The 11,779-nt window shown below is 46.6% G+C and overlaps 1 protein-coding gene and 1 long non-coding RNA gene across 2 annotated transcripts in view; both read right to left on the bottom strand.

Annotated features, from left to right (window-relative positions):
- LOC115948538 overlaps positions 1-10,963 on the bottom strand; it is a 17,633-nt gene extending 6,670 nt beyond the window's left edge. Inside the window, exons 1-2 of the long non-coding RNA XR_004082354.1 lie at positions 10,296-10,963; positions 5,357-6,918 (exon numbers count right to left, since the gene is read on the bottom strand). This is a non-coding gene — a long non-coding RNA (uncharacterized LOC115948538). The remainder of the gene's footprint in view (positions 1-5,356; positions 6,919-10,295) is intronic.
- Positions 10,964-11,013: 50 nt separating this feature from the next.
- The window catches only part of RBM15 (RNA binding motif protein 15), a gene marked incomplete at its 5' end in the record, with an annotated part of 1,986 nt that continues 1,220 nt past the window's right edge, over positions 11,014-11,779 (bottom strand). The window contains one exon of the mRNA XM_031061758.1: positions 11,014-11,775. Coding sequence (XP_030917618.1) covers positions 11,290-11,775 — 486 coding nt within the window. The remainder of the gene's footprint in view (positions 11,776-11,779) is intronic.

Here is an 11,779-nt window from a genome sequence, read left to right as displayed (position 1 = left end):
TTATTTAATTTATTTCTAGATATTATTTATATCTTATACTATTTTATAAAAATTTCTATATATTTATATATAATTATTTCATTCATTAATACATATTGTTTCTATTTTATATTATTTAATATTATTTATAAATATATTTATATACATTTATACAGAATGAATATATTATTTCTATATTTATAATTTCTACAGTCATTGTACACCCCTGAGTGTCCTGGCTAGCAGCTGCAGGTTTCCCTTCCTTGTTCTGTATTCTGCCTTACTGAAAAGCAGGGTACAGCAGCTAGAACATGGATTTAGGCATTTCAAAGTACACAAAATAAACCTCTCCCTGCCCCACACACTCTGGGGTCAGGCTCTGCCCTTGATAAAAACCCCTAAATTCCATAAGAATTAAGAATTAAAAGGGAGGGTTGTACATTAGAGGGGAATCTTTGGTATCAGGTGTTTTGGGAAGTCTGGGCCTCTCAGGTACCTCAGAAACGGGGAAAGAGAGAAGGGAAATGTGGGAAATTGGGATAAAAAGGAGGCTGCATCCTCCAAAAACCTGAGAGACCCCAGGGGAATGCCCCATGGCCTCTGCCTTTAATGGAATGAAGCCAAAGGACTCCTCTGCCTCCTTTTTGGACACAAACCTCTGGTGTTTGTGGATTGATTTTCCTGACAGCAGGGTGAGGGGTGACAGCTCTGGGTTTAACCCCATCCCTGGGAACCCCACACCCCTGAGCTGCCTGAGAGCAGTGAGAGGAATGGCAGATTTGTCTTTACAAACAAGCTGGGGGGTGTGCTGGTAAACAAAACTAGCTCTGGAAGATAAAAGAAGCAATGGGAAGGATTTCACTGATTGATAAATGGAAAAAGGTATTTGCCTTAACGAATAAACTTTAGGTTTGCTGATAAATGAAATTAGACATTGAGAGATGAAAGAAACAATGGGGAAAATCCCTGAATTCCTTAAGAATTAAAAATTAAAAGGGAGGGTTATACATTAGAGGGAAATCTTTGGTATCAGGTGTTTTGGGAAGTTTGTATCTCTCAAGTACCTCAGAAATGGGGAAAGAGAGAAGGGAAATGTGGGAAATTGGGATAAAAAGGAGGCTGCATCCTCCAAAAACCTGAGAGACCCCAGGGGAATGCCCCATGGCCTCTGCCTTTAATGGAATGAAGCCAAAGGACTCCTCTGCCTCCTTTTTGGACACAAACCTCTGGTGTTTGTGGATTAATTTTCCTGACAGCAGGGTGAGGGGTGACAGCTCGGGGTTTAACCCCATCCCTGGGATCTCCCTCTTCCCAGGGTCTGAACCCAACGCACTGCAAAGCTGCTCCTCTGCACTGCTCCCAGCACACTCATTAACCACGGGGGGAAATCTCCATTATTCCCATTTTAAAGGGGAACAGGAGGCTTTTCCACAGCACAAAAACCACCTCAGACAAGGTGCTTCAGCTACCAACACTGCTGGGGCTCCTGTGCTCACCTTAAACCACATGAAGAAAGCCAAAAGCAATTTAAAATAGCTGGGTAAGGATGTGACACCAGGGCCTTCCAGCAACAGGAAATGTGGCTGTTCTTCCCTCCCCTGTTTGGCAGATCCCTGGTGGTCTGGGCTGTTTACTTGCCCTCACACACACTGATAACAGGAACACTCTTTTACTCTTTTTTTGGTGCTGGTTTCCCCCTGACCTGCAACATGTCCTGCAGCTGTGTTTATGAAGCAGAGCCTTATATGGCTGCGTTTCACCAGAGCCTGAATTAAAAAGTTTCATTTCTGAGGAGCTGGAAGCCTTCATAGTTGTTTGGAAAACAAAAATAAAAATCTTTAAAGATACCATAATGGTTCTCACTGAAGTCCATGGGAATTTATCAGCGACTCTAATGAACAAAAATTCAAGCAGATGTTGAAAACCCAGAAGTTTGGGCTTTAGCTGAGATCCTCATGGGAAAACTTTCCAGCCTGCAGAAACCACAAAGGGGATGGAAGCTCTTGCTCATGGCCATGGACAATTCCAGAAGTAATTCATGGGTCAAAGTCTCTTTTCCAAAGCAGACTTTGCCTCTGAAGCCACCACCAATCTTTGCAAAACTTTCCCCTACAGATATCCCTCACGTGGACAAGATAGAGGGATAGATAGAGGGGTACTCTGGAAGAGGCAAAGGGTGTCTTTACAACACCCCAGGGACAAAGAGAACTCCAATGAACTGAGCTCCAGCCCCTCAAGCCTTGGGACAAGCTGGGAAGGAGTCACAGCCACCCTGGCTGCACAAGGGTGGTGACAGGGATGGGGTTTTTGGGACTGGGCTCTCCCAGCCTCAAGCTGCTCTTGGGTGTGGCTCTGAGTGCCACAAGGAACCCAAGGCACCCTCAGACAGCTGAGAGCTCAGAACAGGCTGTGCCTCAGTGCCAGGGGGAAAGCTGGGCTGGCACAGGTGAAACACAAGGTCTTACAGTCACAGAGCCCTGGAATGGTTTGGGTTGGAAGGAACCTTAAATCTCATCTTGTTCTTCTTCCTGCCATGGCAGGGACACCTTGCACTAGCCCAGGGTGCTCCAAGCCCTGTCCAAGCTGGCCTTGGACCCTTCCAGGGGTGGGGCAGGCACAGCTTCCCTGGGCACCCTGTGCCAGGGCCTGCCCACCCTCACAAGGAAGGATTTCTTCCAATATCAAACCCAAATTTCCCCTTTTTCAGTTGAATCCATTCCCCTTTGTCCTGCCAGTCCAGTTCCTGATGAAGAGTCCCTCCTGGTCCTCGTTCTCAGCCTTGTCTTCACCCACCCGAGAGGAGCAGCATGAGAAACACCAACATCCCCTTTTCTCAGCGTCCCACAAGCCTCAACAACAGCAGCTCAGGTGGTTCAGGACCTCAACCTGCCCTGCACCTCTGCCCAGGTCAGAGCTGGAGCAGCCCAGGCTGGCAACAACCAAAGCAATCCCTTGGCCAAGGGGGCTGCAAACACCTCCATGGCCCAAAGGACATCTCCTCTGCATGGGCAAACAGCTCATTAGCCACCCCAGGAGACCTCACTGGCTTCCCTTCACTCAAACCCTTCCACACCCACAGTGGGTCCTCAGACACACATTTGTGTCCCCAGTCATATCTAAAATGTGCACAGGCTGCACAGTTGCACATGTGCAGTAAATGCGCACATTTTACTTTATAAAATGTGCAATTGTACAGCCTGGAAATGCAGCACATGCATCTGGAGGGAGAGGCTGGCTGCAGGAACCAAGTGCTCCCCTGCACAAAGGGCAGCAGTGCCAGGGAACACTGCCAGCTCGGGGCTGGGTCAGGCTGTGTGCATTGCTAAACCTTGGCCTGACCTCTCACTGCATCTGGGGACAGGAAATACTGAAAGGAGCTCAAAACCTCCAGCCTGATCTTCAGATGCAATAGCAGAACTAGGCATGAAGGTCAAGGCAGGCAGATAAGGAGATGAAATAGTTGTGACCCACAATTAATGCACAGCTCATCTGTGGAGCCCAGCACATCCCATCCCCATCCTGGGACAACACACAGGAGCTCAAACCCAAGAGCTGGGCTGGGAGGTGGCAATTCATTAATGCCCAGCACCAGCAGCATGTTTGACAGCATCCACACCCCAGGTTCCAATGTTTAATTAATACATCCCTGGAGTGGGGTACAAAGCAGGAAAAAATAGGCAACCTTTGTGCCACCATCCATGTTCTCTGCTGCTGCTGCAAGCACCTCCAGCACGTGGACAAAGAGGGGGAGCAGCAGGAGGCTCCTGCAAACCCATCAGAGCACGTGCACTGACCCAGTCCCTCAGAGTTTACTCTCCTTAGGAGTTTACCTCACCCAGTTCTCAAGGCAGCTCTAATTACACTCAGGCACAGGGCTCCGAGCCAAGAACCGCAGGAAACACAAGGGGAATCACAAAGCCAGCAGCCCAAGAGCCTTTCCAGTGCTCTGCCTGTTTGACCAAACCCTTCTCAGGCTTTGCCCCAGACCTCAGGACACGAGGTGGGAGCATATCCTCCAAAAGCATTTGCCATTTTATAGTAAATCAGCAGCATGAGGCCAACACAAGCTTGTTATTGGCCATGAGCAGAATCTGGGCCATCTGATGTTTTAAACTTATTAATTCAGCTGCAGCTGGTAAAAGCACAGTTCTAAAAAAATGTGTGAATTCAAATAACCTGCTCCCATCTAATCCGCTCGCGCTGCTCTCTGCTGCAGTGCAGTTAATTAAATGGTTCTCGTTATAAATCCACTTTCCCCAGAAGTCTCATTAGCCAAATTAATATGATGCATATAGAGCACTTAACCCTTCCAAGAGACTGGTTTTAACAACAGCCTGGCTCTACCTGGCCACTGGAGCATCCCTCTAAGCCCTTCAGAAGGCAGAGGGGCAGAGCCAGCACCCAGAAAACAACTCGCTATGGCAAAGTGACTGCAGGAGAACCATCCCACAGCACATCCCACGGTACCTCTGAGTCTCTGGAATAAATGCATGATGTAAAGGAGACAGGGAACCATCTCCCAGTGAAACACACAGAGATATCTGACTCAGAGAGGCAGAACTCTTCTGGAACAGCCACTGATATGTCGAAGCACACCCAAAAAGTGGGATAGTGCCCAAAGCCTGACACAAACACCTGGATACCTGAGCAGGTGACCAGCTTGCCAAAAAGAGCCCCTTTTTTGGAGTACACTGACAGATCACCCATCTCCTGTCAGCATCAACCCCCCAGCTGAGGTAAAGGGGCTGAAACACATCTCCCATTATTGCTACCAGCCCCAGACCTATTGTACAACACTTTAAAGGAGATTCAGAGGTTGTATCTCAACAGCACAAGAAATACATTGCAAAAAATAGGAATTTTAACTACAAACACCAACTTCTAGAAGAAAAGGCATCTCCTGAGTCTCCCCTCTCTAATTCCCTTCCCTCATAACCAGCAATATCTACAATTGCTCCCATTTACAACAAAAAGCTTCATTTCAATTATTACACCAGCATCCCACAAACAGAGATAATTTGCCAAATCATTGGCTTGGCTTTCCTTATCAACACATACAAATTATAAACACTACTCTGGGTTAAAGCAGTGTTAACTCAAGCAGTTCATAAAGTCAAAATAACAACTCCAGCTTGCCAAGCTGAGAACATGGAGCTTTCTGTGCAGGGCCCTGTTTCTCAATGGGACTCCCCAACAAACAGGGAAGCACATCCAAGAGTCGGCTCCTTCGCCCCCATTCCCAAGCAGGAGGAGCAGCACGGTGACTGAAGAAACCACAATTAGTAAGCATTAATAAACTGCAGAATCAAGGCAACAAAAGGTGAACAACAATCTTCTTTTACATTACAACTCAGTCCAACCTCTTCCAGCCCCTTACCTGTTTTAGGGATTTACACAGCGCTTTGACACCTTGCAGAGCACAACCACAGCATCCGTCGGCTGAGAGGCATCTGCGGCCTAGCAAAGCTCCTGCCCGGCTGCAGGGGGTTATCCATGGAAGTTAAAGTGTGTCAAGGCAAACAGGGCAAACGTTCAAGGTGTCTTCATGGCAAATCACAGGAATTCTACCACGAGCGCAGCACGGGAGCTCCTGAAGCCGACGACGCAGCAGTTGCGGCTTCCTCTCGACGGCCGCGGTCCTCCTGCAGCAAACACGGAGTTGTGCTCCTGCACGGGAACAGCTTTCCAAAGCTCAGGAACCCCCGGGACAGGAGAACTACAGCACACAACGTTTTCAGGCTGTTCCTCTCCCCGTCTGCACTACACCGGGAGCGACTGCACGGAGCGCGCGGCGGGGCCGGGACGCGAGCAGGGCACATGCACATCCGAGGCGTGTGGAACCACTGGCTTCAAAACCGGTCAAAATAAGGCACTGAGACACCACGCAAAGGTTTAAATTACCGCCTCCAGCTCTCAGGAACTCTTCATCCATTCAGCACTAAACCCACAACTGCTGAAAAGCCCCTGGAGATGGAGGAGCGCCTCGCGTACGGCAGGAAAGGCTTTATTAACAGCATTTAAACACTTTTAAGGACTCATTTCTCTTTTTCTTTTGGCAATTTTGGTGCAAAGGTTTTACGTGCAAGATTCAAAGCAATTTCAAAACTTTTTTTTTCTTCAAAATTAAAAAAAAAACAAAAAACCAAGAATCAAAACTAAAGGCAAACATGTTGGGTGAACAAAATAAATCAGAGAAACTTAAAATTCAGGAACTCCAGCTCTTCCAACCAGCGAAGCCCCAGACTTGGCCACCGTTCCGAGGCGCAGGGTGGTGCTTCCCTGCTTCTTGCGTGCCCCGTCCCGCTGAGGAGAAACGCAGCAAGTGACCCCATTTTCACTGCAAACACGGGGGCCACAGCAAGGCCATCAGACACAAATTCTTCTGACTGGTACCACAGGTCGATCAACGCAAAAGTGTCGGTGCTCTCCCTGCTTCTTGCTCAAGACCCACAACTATCAGCTCAATTGGGCAGCAGCAGCAGGAACCCCTCCGCTGCCAACACAGGGGGGGCCAAACGTTTGTCGTCAATTCACTTCCAGGCAGAAAAACCATTTTCCTCAAAAGAAACAATTTATTTAGAATGAAACAAAATCAGCTCAACTGTGAGCGCATGTTTGAGTGACAGCTACTTTTAAGCTGTGTGAGCCATAAAAAGGGTATTCCTTTACTTTTCCAGCAATCTTGTGTACACAGCACAAAGCAAAGAGGTCATTTTTTTTTTCCACTTAAAACACGGGCATTGGCATCACAATAGCAGATACACAACTTTTTTTTTTTTTTAAAGCTGCCATTTTAGTAAAATGCACAAATACTAAACAGATAAGCTTTCTTCCACCAGGAGGCCCATGTAAATTCCACATAAGCCACAGCTTCTCTTCCCAAAGGTCCATTAGAGCTTGGTATCCCATGCGGTTGTCTTCTGCAGTCCACCAGATTTGCTTGCAGGAGGAAAAAAAACGTTATTTCAATACAAATGTGTACACCAGATTTGGGTTTTTCCCTTCCCTACATTATACAGATGAACATAAAGAGCTACGAGGCCTTTCTGAATATTCTACTTGGACTTCAAAAAGCACCAATACCACCCATGGGCAGGAAACCTCGGAATGAAGTTGCCTTCTAGGGACAGATGCAAAACAAGTAGTGCAGGGTTTCTTTTTGGACCAGGATAAAACTAGGCTGACAGTACTGATGATTACTCAACTTGCAGTACCATTTGTTGGGGCACATCGAAATCATTAACCAGGAGAAAAACCAACCTAATTCTTGCTAATTCGGTTGACTTTCCTCACTGGGTATTTCCTGAAGGCAACTTATCAACAAAACCATGAAATGTAGTGTTACACAGCTCTTTTGCTCTCCTTCTGCTGTGCAGTTCTAACAGCAGACAATGCCAATATTAAAAGGTCAAATCAAAGACACACCCAATAAAATTTAAAATTGTTACTATTCAAGTCATATCTCCTAGCCATCGTTTTCACACAATGGGAACTGTGGGAAGATGAATATTCAATGAACCATTCTCTGCACCACCCGGTCTGCTTTAAGCCTGATACAAAAATCACCTCATCGTTCAGTCTACCAATCATTGGAATATCTGTCCTTCAGTGCTATAAAGAAATAAACAGGGGGACAAAGGGGAAAGAACCCCAAAAGCTCTAGAGCCACACGGCAACCATTTCTTCCCCTCTGGGCACTCCCCAGGAGCACTGCCCTCCACACTGCTTTGCTTAGAGCCAGGAACTATCATTTTCCAAGGCATTTTTCCCTGAGTCCTCAGAGTTTTTGAACTTGTCTTCACAATTTTGATTCACTCCTCCTCCCCATTAACACCTCAGGCCTTTCACCTCAGTTACCATCAACCAGAGGGTTCCCAAAACCACACAAGAAATTAAAACTCGTTCTTTATAAAACTTGGCTCTCCGTAGAGGCCAAGAAAGTTGTCACCGAAATATTCCATCTTTAACATCCTTGAAGGAAACAAAAGAGAGAGAGGGCAAGGTTTGTCTGCCTGGCAATAATGCCCTTTTCTCTCTGGGAGGCTGACAAGGATGTGTTGGTATTTGTGCCCCTAAAACCTCTGGATTGAGGATAACCTCAGTGTTCCTGTGGCAAACAAAGCCACTGGCCAGGGGCCAAGGAAGTTACGCAAAGTTTCCAATTGAAAGAAATAAACAACAAACTAAAATCTCAAACAGAACCACGAGTCATTTGAGGTTCTTTCCCCAAAGCATAAAGCACAAGGATGAAATGATTCAGGAAAAGCACATCCTTTTTCCAGGCTAATTCAACACACTAATGAAACAGAAGAACATCAGCTGCACACAAGGTCGGGAGGGAATACTGAGCTCTCACCAGAGCAACTTAATGCCAGACACAAGGAGAGAGCCAACAACTGCTACATCTGGTTTGCTCTACACACAGTGGTATCACCCACAGGCTTCTAAACCTTCAGCCCTGGCTAAGCCAGCTTCAGTGGACAGTTACTCCAATGGGGAACACCTCAGACCAAGGAGGAAAGCACAGCCCGCCCAGCCAGGATGGCAGCACAGGAATTCAGTGCTGGCAAAAAAAAACCTTTCAAAGTTTTGCCACAAGAACCCTCAAAGGGTGTTAAAATCCTTGCTTACAAAACAGAGCAGCAACCACAAATAAACCAGATTCAAAGAAGCAGGTGCTCCATTAAATAAGGAACCAGAAAACCTGGAGTCAAACACAGCCTCGCCTGCTCCTCCTCGCCCTCCAGCACAGCACAATTTCACAGCCAGTGGCAGGTGGAACCACCGTGATTTCCCAAGGAAAAATGGAAGTGCACCTAGCATGCTCTTCCCAGAAGGCTTCCCAAACCAAGCTGGCTTTAACAAGCTATGTTGACCCCAAGTTTTATGGGTTTTTAAGCAGGTGCCTGCTGCGGATCAGCAGAACAAATGCTGCTCTCAGTGTCCAACACAAACTTTAGTGCTTTTATTTCCCCGGTTTTGGGCAGATTTAAATTCTTAGCTGTTCAAGTCTCTTTCCTAGAAAACTCTTGCAAGTGATTTCTGTCAGATGACAGAAATCTCCCAAAAAACACCCTCTGAATCCAAGCAGCACTTGCAGCATTGATCACCTGCTGACACACAACAGGCACCTGCTCCAATTAAAACATTCTTTGCAGTAAGTGGTAAACACGCAGTATCTTCTTAAACACAGTGATTTGCATTTCTGCTGTCATTCCCAAAAATTCTCCTTGTTAATAGTAAGCTGAACAGCTGAATTCTGCCATCTCTTACATTCACATTGAAGGACAACCCAGAAAATCCTGGATTTTACTCTCAAATTTAAGAGCATTAAATGAGGCTTTCACCTTTTCATTTAGAAAGAAAAGTAGCTATAAAAAACAAAATCTGTGTTTAAGAGATGCTGCCACATTGGAATTCTCAGTTCACCATGATGTTTGAGATGCTGGGTCCACTCATTCTGGGCAGATAAAGGAACCAAAGCCCTCTTAAACCACAGCCCTCTCTGACAAGTGGTGCAGTAAGAAAAATCCCTATTTTTGTGACAGAAACTCAAGCAAGTTCAGTTACACCCATAAAATACATTCAAGACATTTCCTCCTTTGTCTCCTATTCGCATCCTATTCCACACTTTGAATTTGATTTTTGCCATGCAAGTTGTAACAGAAATCAACTCATGCCTGTATCAATTATCCAAGGAATCTACTGGAGCATGGACCAAGAGAGGCAGCGTCGCTTCTCCGTTGCCCAAATCCCTGAAAACATGGCTAAGTGCAAGATTACATTCTGGGTTTAAGTGCAAGATTACAATTTTAGGGCCTGTAAAGAGATACAGTGAGATTTACACTTCAGTTTAGAAGCTGCTGTAACATCCTTTTGGTTGTTAAACAGAGTATCATGGAATTAGATCACATCAGGGATTGAGATCCCTTCTCCCCTCCTAAATGCCTGAATTACCAAAGGTGCTAAGACAGCTGGAGAAAAGTGCCCAGTGATTGGGGAAATTAAGAAAAAATTAACTATGTTCTTTGGAAAAAAAAAAAACAACCTGCAAACTGTTTCATCCTTGAATCACAAGAACAAGAGCTCAAACCTCAGCATCTCGGAGTATTTTGCATATTTCTCCAGGATGCTAAAACCATTTTACTCCAGGTGCCCATGATAAACCTCATGTAATGCCCACTGCACACTGTACCTGAAAAGTCCCTAGCAGACAGCAGTTCCTTGCTATTAACAAAGAGGTAAAATGTTAATGAGAACTTTTATGTAATTAAATTATCACAGAATGAAAAGCATCTCTGGAGAGAAGCACTTACTTGCTCAGTTTGCATTGTGGAACCAGACCCCACTGAACCTGCAACTCTTAGAAAACAAAACAAAACAACAACAAAAAAGGCAGTAAAACCAAAACCTCACAATATAACTCAAGTTCTCCTTAAAGCACCTCCTTGTTTCCTGCACACCAGAGTGAGCACAAGACATTCCTGGTTTGCAACAAAGTCCTCAGCTCTTCACCAAACCTAGTCACTGCTACAAACCCAAAGTGCACATATGGGATACACCGGGAAATCAGGGAAATACACCTGTTAAAAAGCCCAGTTTCAGTGCATGCACCCGGGGGGGCTGGATGAAAAAGGAATCCCTTTCCAAAAAGGAATTCAGTGTTCTGCTGTGTACCCGAGAGCAGCTGCTGCTCACCTGAAAAATGTCGACCTTGAGCCACGCGACTCAACGGGGAAACCACTGCGGCTCCCGAGGGAAGGGATCCCAAAGGGCCCCTGGCCTGAGGCCCACACGGAATTTCAAGGACTCAAAAGAGGAGGTGACACCAGTCTGTTATTAAAGTTATGGTTTTCCATTTCCACTGAGTGCTTTAAATCTGGTCTGTTCGGTTTGGAGCTCTCTCGAGGACGAGCTCTTGGGACTTGCTTTAAAATACATGAAATGAAAAAAGGACATGAATCTAAATTAAGAAGACAGGAGTTTTTCTTTCCCCACCCCTCCCACCCACCCCCAGTTTTTATTATTTTTCTATTTTCTGTAAATCAAAGCAGGCTGAGCCTCCCTGCTGTCCCCATTGATAGGGAATTCTCAAAATATCCTATTCACACTACTCCTAACCAACCTCTCTGGATTCTATCTTTATAGAAAAATGTAGCAACAGAAAATCGGCCCGGGAAAGTCACCTACAAACAAAGATCTATTTAAAATAACGACAGGGCTGGCTAAGGCTGTATCCCATAGCACCTGGCACACGCTGGAGGGGCTGCATGGAGGAGTAGGCAGGGTTGGGAACAGAACACGAGGGCCTTAGGATGCCCCACGGACAATGATCATGACCAGATAGTCGTCCTCTGATTTGGCCAATGCCTTGGCCGTGGAGTCCAGGAACTGCTGGGAGAAGTCGCAGGGCGGAAAGGCGTGCAGGACCCCGCTGTTCTCCTTGTCTTTGTTCCCCCCTACAGGGAGGCTGATCACCCCAGCAGCCTGCTTTTGCTTTAGGTAGGACACCAGATTCCTGAGCGGCGTCTGCGTGGAGGTGGTGGCGGCCTCGGCAGCCCCGGCTGCGGAGCGGTTGTCGGAGGCGCCGGGCACGGCCAGCAGGATGGCGTATCCATTGGGACCTGCCACCTTGATGCGCCGGTTGACCTCGTCCAGCTTGGGCTGGTCCAGACGGAGACGTTGGGTGATCTTGAGCTGAGCCACTTTCCCCCCAGTCGCTCCCTCCACCAGGAGGCTGCTGGCGACTCCGAGGTCCCCCTGGAGCAGGTGCATGTTGGATGGGAAGTTGCTGTTCTTC

The sequence above is a fragment of the Geospiza fortis genome, unplaced genomic scaffold (genome assembly GCF_000277835.1).
Source record: "Geospiza fortis unplaced genomic scaffold, GeoFor_1.0 scaffold26, whole genome shotgun sequence".
NCBI classification, from domain to species: domain Eukaryota; kingdom Metazoa; phylum Chordata; class Aves; order Passeriformes; family Thraupidae; genus Geospiza; species Geospiza fortis.
The sequence above is the reverse complement of the archived record's forward strand: the minus strand, read 5'-3'. Positions and strand labels throughout refer to the sequence as shown.